Source organism: Hipposideros armiger, unplaced genomic scaffold (assembly GCF_001890085.2).
Source record: "Hipposideros armiger isolate ML-2016 unplaced genomic scaffold, ASM189008v1 scaffold_619, whole genome shotgun sequence".
Lineage (NCBI taxonomy): Eukaryota > Metazoa > Chordata > Mammalia > Chiroptera > Hipposideridae > Hipposideros > Hipposideros armiger.
Genome location: NW_017731969.1, coordinates 518,005 through 537,037, shown reverse-complemented (window position 1 = coordinate 537,037; position 19,033 = coordinate 518,005). Strand labels below are relative to the sequence as shown.

Genomic DNA, 19,033 nt, shown 5'->3' with positions numbered 1-19,033 from the left:
TTTTTTTTTTAAGCTGAGCCATCCTGCCACCTGTTGGCAGCTCAGCGGCTGCTCAGCTTGGGCCAAGAATCGAACTGCTGTTGCTCAGAGCTCAAACTCTTGAGCGAGCTCTTAACCAACTGAGCCACTCGGCCGGCCCCGCCTTGCTTATTCTTGCTGTTACTTACTGGTATTGTCATCCATCATCAGCAAACCATTCCTCTACCGAGAAGCATTAATTTTTGTTTGTTTTTGTTTACTGTTACAATGACTGTTTCATTGAGTAGCTTCAGACACATAATCTTATTCACGTGTGCAAGTATTTCTGCCTAAAAGTTGTAAATATAACCAGAGTTAAAGAGCCAGAATGGAACTAGGACTTCAGCTTTGCTTCGTCTTCCTTCTGTTCAGAGTGTCCCCAGTGCCCAAGAGAGCACACAGTAAGCGCTCAATAAATGTTTATTGGGTGTGAGTGGGCCTCAGCTTGTTTTCATGAAAAGTAAACCTTAAATCATGACATTTCTCCTAGATGGTGAAGAACTACTGCCTTGTGATTTAAAGCCAACATAGTTTATCCCTGAGATGTTGTGCCTTTTTTCAACAGAAGGTGATCTTCTGCTCTGTTAAAGAAGCTCTGGAAGTGGACTGGAGCAGCGAGAAAGCAAAGGCAGCTCTGAAGCGCACCACTTCGGATTACTTTCTACTTCAAGGTGAGGGCGCGAAGCTTCCTGGTGGGTAGTGAGCGCTTTGGGCTGATATTTGCACATGCAGCTGCAGAATCTAAATGGTGTCTTGATGTTTTCCCTGACATGAGTTCCACATTAGCTGGTTCTCAGTGGCCACACATCTGAGTGAGTGAATGGAGACTGTCGGAGAGAATGGAGACGAGGCCTATTATTTGTTGAAATGAACTGCCCTCTAAAATTGAGCCTGAGATAACAGTGTCGTAAATCAAGCCAACCTATCCCACTCTTCAGAGTTCTTCCTTGGCCCCCAAACCAGCCTTCCTCTCCTGACAGGTTTTTATCCCTCTTTCCCTCCTTGCTGCTAGCTAAGTATTGCTTGGCTTCTCAGTGTTCTTCTGCCTGGCACTTTTAATTTTTTAAGTATTATTTTCTAAATAACCATGAGTATTGAGTGCTTAGCATGAGCCGTTGGAGGTAGATACTATTACTATTTTACAGACAAGGAAACTGAGGCACAAAGCGATTAAGGTTACTCATATTCTCAAAGTTATACAGCAAGTAAGTCTAAAAGTAATGGTTTATTAATTAGTGTAAAAATAATGTAAGTTTATTGTAGAAAATGTCAGAAATGTTTTTCTAAAAATCACCTTCACATGTTTGTGCTTTTGTGGATGTCCTTCCCAGCTTTTTTTCCATGTCCCGGTTCATGTAGCCCAGTATTTGCATGGGATACTGGAGTCCCTCAGTCACCTGTCCTAGGTCCCATGTGCTCATTCCAAGGCCTGAGAGTCAGTATCTGAAGAACCATAACCCATTCTCAGGAAGACTCAGGGTAGAGAGATGGAGCTTTTCTTTATAAAAGTTGCAAAGCAGTTTGTGGTTGCGTTTGGACAGTCTTTAGCCTTCCTTTCCCTAGGGCTGAGATGAGAGCTGCATCTCCACCTCCTTCCTTCTCTGTGCAGACTCTAGGAACCCCTCCAAGTCAGGAGAGATGGTGGCTGTGTGTGATGGTTTAGAAAACTTTTTCCCCAAAGGGAAATACATACAACTTCCTTAATGTACTAGTAAGATCAGACAAGGCTACAGGTTATCTTCACGTTATCTATGAATAAAGCTTTTCCCATACTAATTAATGGTGTTAACCAGATGGGGGATGAACTGTTTTAAAATACTGAGTATCCATTTGTATAGAAATGATTAAATGGGTTGAGTAGGAATGAGTCTTGTGTGTGTGAGGATAGAGCTCAGAAAATAACTCCTTTTAAGGATGAGACAGGACAGTGAGGAAGTGCCCCCTGGAATCAGAGCCGGGCTCTCCTGTCTGGGGTTTAGAGTGAGCACATCGCCTGGCCTGTTGGGAGAAGCTGATTGCTCAGTGCCAGGAACACAGAAAGCCCTCACTAAACAGTATCTGTTAATTTGCAAAGGTTCGGGTTATAGCCTGAGCATTTCTTTTATAAGCATTGCTGCTTATAAAAGGAGTCCGCTGGTATTTCAGTTTATCATGATCCGGTGATTCCCACCGGGGGGCATTAGCAGTGTGTGGGGACGTTTTTGGTTGTTATGACTGGGGGTGGGGCGAGGAGGGGGCAGGGGTGTTGCTGAATATCCTATGACACATGGCACAGAGCAGCTCCCCATGACAGAGTTGATCTTACCCACAGTGTCAGTAGTGCCAAGGTTGAGAAGCCCTAATCTGACCCTTTGCAGTTTTCAGAGCATTTTCTCATCCAGTCACCATCACAGCACTCTTATGAGGTAGAAAGGGTGAGAATCATCCCCAGGTTGCTTTCTTGAGATGAGGAAACAGAGACCCAGAGAGGCTCGGTGTTTTGCCTACGAGGGCAGATTGTCGATGGCAAGGGAGGTAGGACCTGAACAGCCCAGGTCTTTCAAGTCTAATGACTAGTACTGTGTGAGATACCAGGTAATAATAGCACCAGGATCCATTCCCAGTGCTCATTGGATCCTGGACACATTCATGTGAAGTAGCTCCTGTGCCCCCACACATGAGGTCTGACAAGTAAGTTCACAAACTTGTTTGCAACAATGTTGCTAACCTTTTTTTTTTGATATCTAGAGGGATTATTCATTATGAATTTGTATCAACTGGACAAACACTTAACAAAGTTTACTATTTGGAAGTGCTGAAAAAGACTGTGTGAAAAAGTTAAGATGACCTGAACTTTTCGCCAACAATTCATGACTCTTGCATCATAACAATGCACCAGCTCACATGGTACTGTCTGTGAGGGAGTTTTTAGCCAGTAAACAAATAACTGTATTGGAACACCCTCCCTACTCACCTGATCTGGCCCCCAGTGACTTCCTTCTTTACCCGAAGATAAAGGAAACATTGAAAGGAAGATATTTTGATGACATTCAGAACATACAAGGGTAATACGATGACAGCTCTGATGGCCATTCCAGAAAAAAGTTCCAAAATTGTTTTGAAGGGTGGACTAGGCGCTGGCATCAGTGCATAGCTTCCCAAGGGGAGTACTTCAGAGGTGACCCTAGTGATATTCAGCAGCGGGGTATGTAGCACTCTTTCTAGGATGAGTTCACAAACTTAATTGTCTGACTTCATATAGGTGTTTGAAAAGCACAGGCAGAGTGATGAAGAGCCAGGCCTGTGGCCATCCCTGCTCTCAGGAGCCTATTGAGATGGGGAGACACAATACCCTGGAAACTGGGGAAAAGTATACATTTAATCCAGATGCTGCTGACCTTCCCGTCAGAAGTAACCAGGGACTTGGGTAGGAGACACATCATGAGGAAGAAGCAGGAGCTTTAACATTGTGATCCGCATGGCAGGCAGTGGTACGCGGTGGTTCTGAACTTGAGCTTTGGAATCACAGCAGACTTGGCTTTCAGTCTTGGCTCGACCACTTTTTGAGGTGGGTGATGTTGAACCACAGACTTCGGTTCCCTGAGGCTCACTCATATTTCCCCCTGGCCACGGGAGTGTTAATATCACTTGCCTCAGAGGGCTTTCGTGAGGCTGGATGGGGTACTACGTGTAAAAGGCTTGGCACAGAGCAAGTCCTAGAGACCTGGGTTGTCCGTGATGTTGTGTGCTTTGTGGTTTCTGTTCATTTGTTTTGGCGTGTAGTAGAAGTTTTGGGGTTGACTCAATTTACCCTTAATTCCATACTTGAGTAGTAGTATGTATCAGAGCAGCAATCCTGTTGAGTTTTATTTTCAGCCTGTGATACTTTGTGGGATAATATATCCCATATGTTTGCTTCTCTCTTCTAAATGGTACTAGTTCTTTTGAGTTTCAAGTTCCAGCACTTTGGTTTTGGTGAGTTACCTATGAGTTAATAGTCTGATTTTTTTTATTATGGCAAATCACCATAAAATGTACCATCTTAACTATTTTTACACATACATGTAATAGTCATAGAATTTTAGAAGAAGGAGGCAGCCCAACATATTGTGTAAGCCAAGGGTGGCAGATAAGTGCTTCCCACTTCCCCCCATCCCTCCCCTGTGGCAGACATGGCTGAAGGAGCCTTCGTCATTGGCCAGCTTGTCTAAACCAGCGGGCCACTTTTCCCATAGCCTCCGCGTCCTTTAACAGCACTGCCTGCAGTCACTCTCCGACTTGGCATGCAGAATGAACCCACTTCTCAATTCTAATTAGGCTAACTCTCTTTATAAGAAGGAGGCCTAGAAGGGAAGTGACTTGCCATGGTCATGCAACATATTATGGTAGTCGTAGGTCTAAAACCCAAGTTTCCTAGTTCTTCCAGGGTCTGGTTCTTTTATACCACACCCAGTGTGCAGTGTTCTTCCTAATTTTTTTTTTGTTTTTAAATATCCAACATAACCTTTCTGATGATTACACCCCCCGCCTGCTGTCTTTGCAGAGGTGCTACAACTAGAGCTACAAGGAGTGTTCCAAATACAGTAAGCCCAAGGCCCTGGTTTGCTTTCTGAGAGTCTCTCTGTTGGTGCATATTTGTTGAACTCCCTCGACTGCCTGCTGGACTAAAGTTCTGGAAGTAGAGGGAAATGGCTCTTGTGGATCGCGATCCCTGGTTACTGCCAGCAGCTTAGAACCCTCAGCTTGTGGGTCTTAAGTTGACTTTCTGTGGGTGTATCACCGTAATCTTTATTTAGAGAAATACTTTTGATTTTCCACTCAGCCATTCACATAAATGTTAGATTCTTGTATAGTTTGACTTCATCGGATTTATCCAGGAGAGCATAGCAGCTTCCACATGTGACGTTGCCATCTGCCAATCACACTTACCATCAACTGTCCTTGTGACCTTGGACAGAAGTCAGTTTGCCTCTTTAGGATTTTGTTTCCTCACCTATAAAACAATAGGACTGAGTTAGCTGGCCTTTCTCTAAAATCTCTTCTCATTCTAAAGTCAATGAACCTAATGAAATGTAAGTTTCTTCTTGTGCCTTGTTTTTCTGTATTTTTAATTTTTAATTGTTAATTGCTTTTAACAGTTTTATTGAGGTATGGTTTTTACCAAAAAGGTTACTCATTTTAAGTACAGTAAGTCCTCAATGTCATTAATAGGTCCTGTGACCAGTCTCATCTTGAAAGGCACGTAAGTTGTTTTCAGTTTTTTGCAGTCCTTGAATTTGTTCCCAGGAGCCTTTTAGGAATGTGACAGATCCACCTGATGGGGCCTTAGGAGTTCCTAGTGAGGGCAGGTGCTTGACCGTAATGCACACCTGAGAATACCTCCCATAGAACCTGACTTTGTTTCACCATTGCCTAATGGAACACATAGCAGGTGCTCCACAAATAAATATTTTTTGCATGAGCGACTTGTTCTTGCTGGTATGGTTGTTTGCTCCACTCTAGAGGGAGAGTAACGTACCCACTGGTATCCTCACAGGATCCTCTTGCCTGCCCTCCTGCTCCCCTGGGCACCCATCACTTTGAGGCCAGAGCCCCTGGCCCTAGGCTGCCTCTCACACAGGTCTTACTGCCCCATTCACAGTCCAGCCTCTGGGGAAACAGCTGTCCTGCTGTACATGTGCGTGTGTTTGCCTTGTTTGGGTGGTGAGTGTTTTTCCAGTTTACTTAATAAGATAGTGGCCAGACAGAACGCTTCCTGCTGCATTTTTCCACTATCTTGAGAGTTGGCCTCGCCATCTGTGAGCAAAAGGTCTCATCTTTTTATTATTCTCCCATGGCATGTTGCAAAACATTAAGCGTGAGCTGGTTTCCTGTGGCAAAAAGTTGACTTTGATTTGTTCTTTTTGAGGTTACTGTGAGTTTATCATAACAGGAGTGCTAAAAATACCGGGTCTGGTATGGAAACAGCATTCACTTACCAGCATGAACAACATGCAGGTTTAGTCCAGAGCGGGAAGAAATGGGCTCTCCCAAGATGAGAGTCACTTAGCAGAGGATCCTTGGCAACTTAACTTTCTCCGTCTCTGTTTGGATGATTTGTGGAAAAGTACTTCAGGCCATCTCCAAGCCACAGGGTTAAGACTGCAAACACTCAAATCAAATATTTTTTGAGCACCTGCTATGTACCAGATCCCAGGCTTGGGAATCATCGAGGAGGAGGAATAAGCCTCCTTGCCAGTGGAAAAGACAGACAAATAATTCTCCTCCGAGGAGAGCTGTAACAGAGGGCTACGGAAAAAGCTGTTGTGTTGTGCTGTTCTGTTTTCAGTATGTGCAAATTAGTCCATCATAATCAAAAGCAAACTACAGGAGCTCAGGGAACTTCGGCCATCTTTGGGGAGTTGGGAAGTCTTCACAGAGGAGGAGACCTCTGAGCTGGACTTGACAGAATAGGCATTTGCTAGGTGGTGAAGAGGTGAGAATTTTTCAGGCCGAGGAGGGGTACAAATGGGCAGCAGGGTAGAGACTATGTCACAGGGAGACTGGAGCTGGGTGGGAAGTGGCCAGAGGAGAGCATCAGGGCCCTGCTTTTTAGGCTTTTTATCTTACCGTCAAGCAAGTGGCTCCCCAACTGAGGGTATCAGAGTCATTCCGGGAACATTTGGAAAATACAAAAAAATAACTCAGATTGACTAAATCAGAATAACTATGGGTGGCTGACATCACCACATTTGTGTAAAGGTTTGTGAAGGGTCAGCCAGTTAGAGGGAAACCACTACCTCAGGAGGACGGGAACCCGTGTCTTGTGTCAAAGCCTTGATTTACTATTTGTGTTTTTATTTTAAATCCATTAAATACTGTGTTTCAAATAAGGAACACTGAGGCAGGAAAAAAAGGAACTAACCCATGTAGCTTGAATACAGTATTTTGACTATGATACCCTCAGACTAAAGAAAAAAGAACTATAAATACATTGAACTCTGGTTAGTAGGTTTGTTTTTCACAGTGGTATGGATTAGCAATTCTGAAACTACTTACTGTGTATTCTAGGATTGAGCAAATAGGTAAATACACATAGATGGCAGATAATGAAAATCAGGGGGTTTTTTTAGTTACAGAAAAGTAAATATGGAAGGTGGGAAAGGCTAGAAGGAACCCTGTGGGATTGAATTGGAATTGGAGTCATCCAGATGAATTCATGCTTTTTATATGTAGATATAGAAATAGATGTGTGTATGTATGTGTCTTCACATTTATACATACATATTTCCTAGCTCTGTTGAGAGGGCTTAGAATCCAAGTCACTTTGGTAGCAATGAACACACCTCATGTCCTCATCTTGATTGTTATATCCAGGGAATCATGGCTCCTCAGAGAAATGGCTAATCCTGGGGCTAAGGTAGGAAAATTGTAGGTGAGTTAGGAATATCCTGCTGTGCCAGAAAGTAAGGAAGTGCTCAAACGATGGGTCATGTCAGGACACAGGAGCCGGCTTGAAGGGGGCTCCGAGGGGTCAAATCTGGGACAATTCAAGGATCAAATAAATAATGAGAATAATCGATTGTAACCCATAGAATAAGAATCCGATGAGTCTATACTGATAGGTAAGTGAATAAGTAAATAAATAAGAGGAGAATGGAAATTTCTTTTTTACGGCAGAATAACAATAAATAAAGCAGGAATGATGAAGATAAAATATCTGTATTTGACTATCATCATAGTGGTAAAAATGGTTTCAGTCAAGAATCATCGATGGATGCTAAAACTAGTGGGGAGGTGTGCTGTGACACAGGGTAGATGTCTCCTCCCAAGATACTGGTTAATTAATTACTAAGAGAGACTTTAGAGAACCCTGGCAGATTGTACGTCAACCAAGAGGTCAAAGTTAGCATTTCAGGAGAAGGATGCAGCACCACGCAGGATTTCCTGTCCAAAGTGGGTAATCGGAATCTCATTAGGAATAAACATCAGACAAACTCGAATTGAAGAATCTTCTCTAAAATAAATGGCCTGTACCAAAAGTGTCCTGAAGGACTGAGGAACCCCATTCCAGATGAAAGGAGAATGAAAAGACATGATAATTAAATGGAATGTAGAATCCTGGATTGGATCTGAGAGCTGGGGAAGATTTTTTTCCTTACCCTTTCAAGGACATTAGTGGGACAGTTGGTTAAATTGAAAAAGGTCTGTAGAGTAGATAATTTGTTAATTTCACAATTTTGATAATTGTTTTGTGTTTATATAAGAGAATGTTCTTGTTTTTAGGAAATAACACCAAAGTATTTAGGGGCAAATTTTAAATCATTCAGGAAAAAAATGTGTATGTATAGATATAAAGAAATAATGACAAGTGTGGTAGGATGTTCACATTTGGAAAATCTAGGTGAAGTAATACAGGAATTGTGTGTACAGTTTTTCTGGAAGTCTAAAATTATTTCAAAACAATTTGAAGTAATGAAAAACCAAAACAACCAAAAAGCCCATTCTCAATACCTGGAGAAACCTTGATATTTGAAGACTGATTGAATGATACCTGCAGAGGGGTTTTGACCTGTGCTGGGTCCATAGGAATGGGGGGCAGGGGGGAGCACATGTAACAGGACATCCTCTGGTATTTTTTGTGTACAGTTCTTCTGGAAAGGAGCTGTATAGGTACCCCCAGATTTGCAAGAGCACCTAGAGACCTCTGCTGTGGGAGAAATCCCACACCTCATGAGTGAGAACAAGCCTTGAAGAACCCGGCTGGAGATAGGCAGTACCTCCCCACTGCTAAGCAGGGCTGGAACGGCCTCCACCTTGGGCCCTTGCTCTGCAAAGACTTTCCTCTGGCAAGCAGTAAGAAGTTTAGGCTAACGGTATCGGGGTGTGCAAATATAAACAATTTTCTTTTTTTTTTTTAAGATTTTTATTGGGGTATTGGGGGGAAGGGAACAGTGCTGGGGAATTGGGGGAAGGGGAACAGACAAATTGCTGTTGTTTTGTTCCTCAGTCTAGTTGTGGAGGACGTTGCTTCACTGGCCCAAGTTGGCACCACCATTGCGCGCTTCCCGGGCGAGGCACATCAGCCGCCGGCTTCTGGACGGCCGCTCACTGCGGCTGCTGACCGCTCACGCTGGCCGCTGGCTACACACGGTAGCCCATGGCAACCCACTGCCATAGGGGCTGCAGCCTACGCCGTCGCCGGCGACTCACAGCAGCCCAGCTCCAGGTTGAGCTGTTGTTCAGCATCTCAGCTGCGGAGGGCAGCGTCACTGGCCCTCACATGTGGGATCCGAACCGGGGCCCTCTGGCGTCCCAAGCCAGTTCCCAATCATTGCGCCACTCGGCCGGCCCTAAACAATTTTCTAACAGCAAACAAACCTTCAGTTTTTGTCCAGAGCTGGACAGGACTTTACTAGGAGTACAAATGGTGGCTTGGGGCAGGTACTAGGGGGGCAAAGGGCGTGCATGTATTTTCTGGTGAGTCACTTCCCCTGCTGAGTCTCATTGTTGGTTGTGGAGCTGATTAAGGATAAGGATTAAGCCGGGAGATGTCCTAATGGGCTGCCTGGGAACAGAACATCTATGGCTGGAATGAATCTGTTGGACACCAGTACTCCAAGTTGAGCTGTTTCTTAGTTTTGTTCCAAAACCATTTGCCATTTTCTCTTCAGCAGAATGTTAATCATGTTCAGGAACTTGATTGGCAGCTGTTTTCACCTAGAGCCCCAGACAAGCACCCCCTGTGGCACCTATGGCACTGGAGTTCAGCCTAGACACCTGCTGCTGCTCTCCTTCCCTCCTAGTCATCTGCCCATGAGTTGTCCCAGAAGACTGCCTCCCACCACCAGCCTTCATCAGAGACATAGCCCCTTTACCAGCCTTCCAGCTGCTGTCTGCCTTCAGATCTCCGTATCCATTTTCAGTCACTAATCTGTGGAAAAACTAAAACCCTTTCATGAGTCTCTTTTCCCTTTAGGATACAATTTAGACTTCCTGGATTGGCATCGCAGACCTAGAACCTGCTGACCTCTTTTTCTCTTTTCTACTCCCTTCTACCCTCCTTGAACCCTGCACATATTGAACTGCTTGTTGTCCCCCAGACATCTGTCACTCCATGCTGTCACCCACTCATTTCCACACATGTTTCTGTTCCTTCTGCCTGGAATGTCCTACTTCAGCCCTTCCCTCTTATCCTCACTGCTCAGCTCTGATGTTACCTCCAATAACCTGACCCTCTTATCTGAGTTAGGTTTCCTTCCTCTGTAATCCCATTCCACCCTCTGGACAACAGAGCTGACTGAAGGGCAGGGAGCACGGCTCCCTCATCTCTTGACTGTCCAGCACAGGCCTGGCGCGAGCAGAGCCTTGGTAAATGTGGCTTGATTGATGGCTGTAGGCACCTGTCCCAAGTTTGGAGAATCTTGCCAATTCTCAACTTGTGGCTTCATTAATTTATTTAGGGCCCATGTAAAGCCATCTAGATGGTGCTAATTTGCATAGTTGGCCTTTGGCCTTTTCCCCACTGTGCCACAAAACAGGAAGTACCTCTAAGCCCAAATTGGTACAGGACTGTGCCTAAACCATCCAAAGGATTAGGGAGTGCTTCCACTCTTCTGTAACTCTCTGTGTCCAGGGAACAAGGGCTCTTTACTAAGCAGCCCTTATCTCTGCTAGGAGCTGGTGAGATCAGGCCAAGGGCCCTCCATGGGGAAATTAATAATCTTTTTTAAGGTGGCTGATTGTTCTTGGTTCATACATCTAACCAAATGAGTTTGGAGTTCACGTCTACTTTCTCCTGTGGGTAGAACCTTCTCAGTCACCTAAGCCTGGGGTCTCCCGATTTGGATTTGGAAAAAGAAGTTTAGATTCCAACTCTCCTTATACTTCTTGGCTTTGAGTAAGTCCCTTTACTTCATGGCCTGTTTTGCCATATAGAAGTCGGGGAGGTGTTGACAGTCTTCTACTCCCAGTGATGATGGATAGGAGAGCCTTAGAAATAGTCCAGTTTTCTCTTTTTTAAATCGTAAGACATGTTCTTAGAAAAATAGATACCTTGGAGGAAACTGCCATTGCTTGTGTATTCTTATTCTTCCAGCGCTTTATGGTATTTTATACCTTATTCTTTTTTTATCACTGCATGGATTCTTTTGCAAGGTTTCCTCATGATAGACACTTTGTAATTTTTTTACTGTTATAGATAGACTTTAGAAAACTTTGTATCTTCAATTCCTCCTTCTCAATTCTCCCTGTCCCCATCACACTCCCAACTTCCTTGTTTTTATGCTTGTAATTGACTTTGTCTCCAGACCTCAGCTTGATTTGGTGATCAGTTCTCTTCAGAAGGAACTTCTTATTTTAGAACTTGTAACCTTTGTAAACCAGGCCGCAGGCAGTCATCACTATGTGGGCCTGGCGTTCCCCAGGGGGTGTTTGGGTGTCCAACAGTGACAAGAACTACCGAGGAGGAGACAGCCACAAGGAAATGGGTTCTGATAATGGGGCAGCAGCTGAGTACTTGTTGATTTGCTGCTGTCATGACCACAAACGTTTAAAAATAATTTGTAGGGAGGGAGAAAGAAAAAAAAAAAGCCCGTGGGTTTTGTTTTTTCGTTTGGTACCACTACCTTATCAGTGGTAGAGAGAAGGGAGACCACAGTCATTCAGAAAGGAAGAAGGCACTATCATGCAGAGAGAAGAGAGGTGAGGGGAAGTGCAGAGGTGACCCATAGGTGCTTTTCAGCCATCAGCAGATAGAATCAGGTGAGGGAACCGACTCTGGTTAGGCACCTGCCCCAGTCCTCAATCTGAAAAGCCGGCATAACCCTAAATCTCCCTCATAGTGGGGACAAGGAGTAAATGAAGGCCGGGCACATGGTGTGCATTGATAATCGTTGATTAAGGGCTTTGTGTTCATCTTGATCACGTTAAGGCTTCACAGCACCCTCCTGAGAGCAGAGCTTCACGTGAGGAAATTAAGTCTTGGGGATGCTAAGTCATTTGTGCAGGATCACTACACCTAGTAAGTGTTGAAGCATCACCCAGCACTGTGTCTCAAAGTGCTCAGTCAGACTGTAATTATTAGCAAATTAGTAATTATTAATTATTATGCTAATAGCATTATGTCCATTTTTTAAGTCTAAAGTTCACAAGAGCCCTGTGACATTTTCTTATTCCACTTTTGCAGATGGGAAACTAAGGCCCACCGAGACCAGATTGCAATAATAGGCAACATTGTCAACAACCTGCCTTGTTTTTTCCATTGCAGGCCCACATCACCCCCACCCCTGGCTTTAGCCTGTGTCTGAGCGGCTCTCCGGCCCCCAGCCCAGCTGCGACTCTTGTTTAAAGCCTCACATCTTTTCCCTGACTGTCAGACAACAGTCACGGGGATGTCCTGTGCCATCTTCCCTCCATAAGAGCAGTTGGCAGAGAGCAGCAGATGCCTAGAGTCAAGGTCATGTGCCACTCAAGTGCTGGGCTGGAGAAAAGACCCTGTCTCCCTGCTGCTTGTGACCAAGGCAGGGTGGGTGTGAATGTGGAGGGCTCTGTCAGACGCCTCAGTGAGTAGGGGGTGCAGTTGGCCAAGTTCATAGATGAGGGGCCATGCAGCAGGTGCCCGGGGAGCTCTGTACTTGTCCTCGACAATATTTGCCTCTGCAGTTTAGAAACTTTGAGCCCCCTTCTTTTTGTAAATTATAATCTTTTTATACTAGCAGAATGTTCTACTTTAAAGGTGAGAGTCAAGCTCAGGAATCCCTTGACATTCTTAGAGAAGAAATAGAATATTTGGCTGCATAGAGTCTTAATGCATGGTTTGCATTATTCCAAACTATTGGGCTCTCTGGGTGGGGAGCCAAATCCATTTGAAGTGATTTTTTTTTTTTCCCAATGATCATGTTTTCTATCTTGTCTCTGTTCCTAAGGAGGCAGTATAACATAGTCCATTGTGACCCTGAGCTTCTCCGAAGCCTCGGTTTCCCACCTCTAAAATGAGGATGGTAACAATTGTACCAACCCCATTCTATTTTATTTTTACGTGGAGCGCTCATTCTGAATATAGGGTATTTAAAAAACTAAATGTCATAAAAAACGTTATGAACGTAATTTTAATAGCTGAAGACTATTCATTCTGTCAATATAGCATGTGTAACCATCCTATTATTGAATGTGAGATTATTTCCAGATTATCTGTGGTATAAATAACAGGGTGGTGACCAGGGTAGTCACTGGCCAAGGGGCATGACCTTTTGTGAAGATCCTCAATACCACATTTTCACGTGCTTTACTGAGCATTCACACTCCCACCAGCTCTAGGTACAGAGCTGGTCCCTCAGCCTGCTTGCTCAGGTTGAGTAATCTTGGTCTTTAATTTGATAGGCAAAAAATGGCATCTTGTTTTCAGGTCATTTCTGAGAAATAGTAGTACTCCTTTCCCCCATCAACAACTTCATCCGGCTGCCTTAAATTCTTTTTCAGAAGAGAGTGCGATGTAAATAACAAGAGAGAGCTTTTTTTGTCTGTTTTGATCCGATAGGTGATGAGGTCATAGACTAGATTGTATTGAAGAGGTGGAAAAGTGGCCAGGACTTGGCTCTCAGAAGGGGCATTTCAGAGTAAGCCTTCAGGGAAGGCCACTCTTAAGATGAAGTTCTCTGGAGAAAGAGATCAAAGTGCTGAGTGGTTGTGGGGACAGACGGGGGCTTAGTGTCCCCTCTGTGGATTTGAGCTCCACATTTGAGGGCAGGGCCTGGGGCTCTCTGGGTCCCTAGCACAGCTCAGCACAGGGTGTAGGGGTAAAGGGCATGTGCTCAGGAAATGTTTGTGGATGAAAAAGTGAAAGAATGAATGCGTGCCCACACATACTTTTAATTTTCTGGGTTAAAGAGAAAAACTAATGGAGGGGGGGGAGTATTGTTGAGCTGAGCTGAGCAGATGACCAGATGCCCTAAAAGGTAAGAGGCTGCGAGAGCCACGCTCATGGTGGTTTCCCTGAAGTGTGCCTGCCTTTCCCAGTCCAGCTCTGTCCGTCTTGGAGCTTCATGCCCGTGGGCTGGCTGTTGTGCACATTTAGAGCTCAGATATGGCCTTAAAAGCCAGACTGCTATCTTGTTTCCCTCTTGTGGGCAGACGTGGCACACTGTGTGTCTTTTTTTGTTTCTTGCTGGACATTCCATGTCTAGCATGTTTGCAAATACTTGATAAGAAGCAGATCCATCCTTGATATCTTAAAAACTGTGTTCAGTTTGGTTAGTGAAAGATCAGGCCTGATTTGGGTCTGTGAGGACCTTTTGTCACTTTGTCATAAGCCCTCTTCCCTCATGTGTGACTGTTTGCCTTCCTTCCCCAAACATTGAGGCTTCCCGTGCAACAGATGCTTTCTCAGTGCCCACGAGGAGGCAAGCCCGTGCTAGGCACTAAGTAGATAGTGGTGAACAAAACAGATACGGTTTCTGCCCCATGGAGCACAGACATCTAGCGGAGGAGACAAGTCAGTCCCTGAACAAGTGAATTTACACAGATGACTGAAATCACACACTGAGATCGAGAGCCGTGAAGGGCAGGAGTGAGTGGGGTGTGGAGTCTCGTTCAGAGCCCAGTCACTGCAGTGTCCAGAGCTCACAGCTGAACTAGTAGTGGTAACACAGTTAACTGAGGAAGTATGTCAGCTCTAGGGGGCATGCCAGCCGGGTTTCTGGAGATTGGGGAAGAGGAGTGACATTCTGGAATATCATTACCCTGTTCTCGTGCTACACTTGGCGCTGTCCGAGGTGCTTTACGTCTATTCACTTAATCCTTAAACCCCATAATGTAAGTGCTTTTACAATTCCCATTTTCTAGAGGAAGCTCCGGGACATTGTCACATGCCCAAGGTCACAGTAAGTGGAAAAGTAAGGGATCCAGAACATGCAGTCTGGCTCTAGAGCTGTGTTCCTCACTGCTGCTCCCCAGGCCCTGGAAGAGCTCCGTGGAGAGAAGGTGCAGTGGGCCCTACAGGGCAGCCTGTGCGCACGCATGCAGAGGACGAGAGGATGGCGGTTCCACCCGATGGTGGGGAGCCTGGCTACTCGATGAGACCACCGCATTCCACCCTTACAATGTTCTCAGCTCCTTTTCTGGTTCCCACCTTTTGTTATGGGGAATGTAGTCGTAGTTTGCCACCCTCACTAAATGCTCCGAGGGGCAGAGTATACATTTTGCTCTCCCCTGCCCAGCTCAGTGCCTGGTACAAAGTCGGTGCTCGTTAACATATTTATTGAGTGAACAATTGAATAAATGGCAGACCTAGTGTTTTGCCTTAGAAGATAGGTTATTAACTAAGAGGATAACTGTACTTCTTGTTTTCTTGGAAGTTTATGCAACTCAGGAGTGGATCCAATTTCCAGGCCATTTCCAGAGATCATAAGTCTCCACTAAATGAGCTGGCTTGGGGACAAGGGGTACCCAGTAGGTTGGGGAACACCAGGGAGATTGGAGCAAGGGTGTCTGGAACAGAAAGCTTTGGGCGTCAGTCAGGCAAATGAGGTTTTTATATAGATTTGGCTTTTTTTCCCCTTAATTGAGCTATGTGGGGAATAGCAATTGGGTTGGGGCTAATTTGCAACATTGACTTCATTTTTTCTATAAAAATACTGTTGAGTGTTTTTTTTTTCGGTAACCTTAGTGATTATGCTAAATATAATCTCATTATTTAAATGCAATAAGAAATTTATAGAAGGAAATACAGTGATTAATAATATTGCTTTCCAAATTCCTTCATAACACTAATCTGATATTCTGATTCAGATTAAATTTGAATTTGAATGTTAATTTCTTTTTGCAAATATGGTAGTATATTTACATGTACACAATTTTTCTTCTAATGCATGAAAAGTTGCTTGGTTTCTCCTTTTCAAAGTTTGCCTTTTCCATTACATTGGCAAACTCTGAACTTCAGCAGAGACGCTAGCCTGTCATCTGTAGCGATGAATGTCATTTCCCTAGACTTCAGCAACCTGAGTTAATTAAAAGGTTCAGATGAAGTCAATCAAGTTTGGGGCTCTAATTTTGTGCAGTGTTTTGATACCATTCGATGAGTCATCTTTTGGCAGAGCAGCTGTCCATCCCTGACAGTATTTGATCTTAATGGAACAGTTTTATAATCTGGAAACTGGTGGGGAGGTGCTCTTCAGAAATGCAGAGTCAACAGTGATGTATGTGTGTCTAGCTATTTGGGAGGGGCGGAGAGCAGAACAAAGAGGCGAATTTAATAAGCAAGAACTTGTCAGGGGCTGGGGTCAGTTCTGAGGCTGCTGCCTGTCTAGAACATGGGCTTCTTCCCGCCCCCTCCACCTCTGCTAACTGGAGTGCTGACATTCGAAAAAGAGTGAAAAATATAGCTTCTGTTTGCTTTGCTGCAAATGAGTGGCCGGACTGACTGGCCTCCTTCCCAGAGGCCCTGAGAGGACTTCAGATGTGGTCAGTGAGGTATCTGGACGGTGCCAGCCTGCCGGCCCTCGTCCAGGCCGCCTGCACCAGGAACAAGCAAGGGACCCAGAGAAAGAGCGGGCCCAGCTGCTGGCCGCCTTTACTCCTCTTAGTGCCATCTTATTTCTTTCTGAGATGAAACTGGTCTTACCCTCTGAAGATGGATGGTCAAGGTTTCATGTGTCCTCCGCCTCCACTTCTCGCCCACCGAAGTAGTAACTTACAATTTATGGACCATTTGAGAGAGGGCAGGGCCTATCTGGAAAATGCACAAAAATATGGTTGAATGGGAATCCTCATGAGGTGGGGGGCAAAGAGCCAGGCTGCTTGGAATCCTTGAAGCCGCATTCCTGATGGCCCTGCCGTTTCTCCTGGGTTTGATTAAGGTTAAGAAGCACAGAGACTGAATGCCAGAGTTGGCATTTCTGCTCCAGTGTTTATTGGCAGTTACATTGAACAAGCCACTTAATCTCTCTGAACTTCAGTTTCTTCATCTACCAAGTAGGGAGAGTAACAGGACCCACCTACCTCACCAGGTTATTGTGGATGTGTTCACATATGCAGTGTGTTTACAGTGATGCCTGGCACATAGTAGGCAGTTGGTTTTGCTATTATGATGGTTTGAGCTTTTTTTTTTTAAGAGCTTATATTTTCTCACCAAAAGATGAAAAACTTTGCAATGAAGGCTGAAAAAGTGATCCTCTCTTCTTCATCCCTTACGACAGTCAGTGCTTCTGTCCCAGTGACATAGAAATTAGAGGATCACACAGGAAGCACCCGTATGGGGCCCCTGCTGCTGTCCACCACCCTGACGACGGGAAATCAAACAGCCTCACTCAGTTTCCACATGGTTGCCAGTGGGCCTTGGATTGTGCAGTACGAGCAGTCTGCACTTGGCACTGCCTGCGTCATCTGCCCAGGCAACACTGATACTCATTCTGTGTCCCTCTCCAGTGATTGACAAGAATAGGGCTGACATTTGATACAGTTTGCTCAGAGTATCCTCTGCTTTGGCTGGACTAGCAGATTTCTAGATTCCTTTGACTTCATAGGACATTGTTGGAAAAGAGGCTTGGTCTAAACGGATGAATTTCCTCTTCAGTCCTTTTTCTACCTACCCCCAAATGCTTACTTGATTGTGTTTATTTACTCCAAATTGGAATTCCAGCAATACATCTGCAGAGTTAGAAGTTAAGATTAGGTGAAGACTGATCAGTTTAGCCAGCATCCCAATGGTCATTGGCCTCGAGTTGGCTACCAAGTGGTCAGGTAGAATTGAAGGTTCTAGGAGCTGTGTTCTTGAAAAAGAGAGGAGAGTCACGTTTCCAGACAGCAAACAGTAGTCAAAACCAGTGTTCTGCAGCACGCCCTGTCCGTTTCTAACCATCTGATGTGCAGAGCCCTATCCTGAGCATGTTGCCAGATAAATACTGACATGGAGCTTTTCTCTGACACTGGCACTGAGAAAAGCATAGCCCAGAAGCAGGTTGGATCTTTTACCTGTGGGCCTCCGCAGTTTGGGAGCTTCTTGGAACACTTTCTAACCCATTTATGAACTTCTTTTAGGCTTTAGTGGAGCCATCTGTTGTGGCTTCTAGCTTCCCCGTCCTCTCCCCATCGCTTTCTTTTTTTTAAAGATTTTATTGGGGAATCTGGGGAAGGGGAACAAACAAGTTGCTGTCGTTTTGTTCTTCAGTCTAGTTGTGGAGGATGTGCTTCAGTGGCCCATGTTGGTATTATCATTGCGCTCTTCCCGGGTGAGGCAGATCGGCCACTGGCCTCTGGACGGCTGCTCACAGCGGCTCTTGGCAGCTCACACCAGCTGCTGGCCGCTCACGCTGGCTGCTGGCCACACATGGTAGCTTATGGCAGCCTGCTGCAGCCTACACTGTCGCCGGCGACTCACGGCAGCCCAGCTCCAGGTTGAGCTTTTTCAGCATCTTAGCTGTAGAGGGCAGTGTCACTGGCCCTTATGTGGGATCTGAACCGGGACCCTACTGCTCAGAGCTGGCGTCCCAAGCCAGCTCTAAACCAGTGTGCCACTCGGCCATCCCTCCCCATCGCTTTCATATGTGCAGAGACCAAGACTCACTCACCTCACTAGCCCTCGTGCCTTTAACGTCTTGATCTGCCAGGCACACAGTAAATGCTTGGTCCTGCTGGTTGAATGAATGAATTTGTACTATTTCTTGGAGAGTGGTTCTCAACCCAGGTTGCTCATCACCAAAACTATTTGTGAGTCTTAAGAAAACAAGTAGAGGGCCGGCCGAGTGGCGCATTGGTTAAGAGCTGGCTTGGGACGCCAGAGGGTCCCGGTTCGGATCCCACATATGCGGGCCAGTGACACTGCCCTCTACAGCTAAGATGCTGAATAACAGCTCAACCTGGAGCTGGGCTGCCGTGAGTCGCCACCGGCGGCGTAGGCTGCAGCCCCTGCTGCAGTGGGTTGCCATAAGCTACTGTGTGTAGCCAGCAGTCAGCATGAGCGGCCAGCCGCCACTGTGAGAGGCCGTCCAGCAACTGATGTGCCTCGCCCAGGAAGAGTTCAATGATGGTGCCAGCTTGGGCCAGTGAAGCAATGTCCTCCACA

The 19,033-nt window shown here is 45.4% G+C and overlaps 1 protein-coding gene across 1 annotated transcript in view; it reads left to right on the top strand.

The window, feature by feature from the left end:
• SAE1 (SUMO1 activating enzyme subunit 1) overlaps positions 1–19,033 on the top strand; it is a 74,004-nt gene that overhangs the window by 39,070 nt on the left and 15,901 nt on the right. Inside the window, exon 8 of the mRNA XM_019625240.1 lies at positions 584–689. Coding sequence (XP_019480785.1) covers positions 584–689 — 106 coding nt within the window. The remainder of the gene's footprint in view (positions 1–583; positions 690–19,033) is intronic.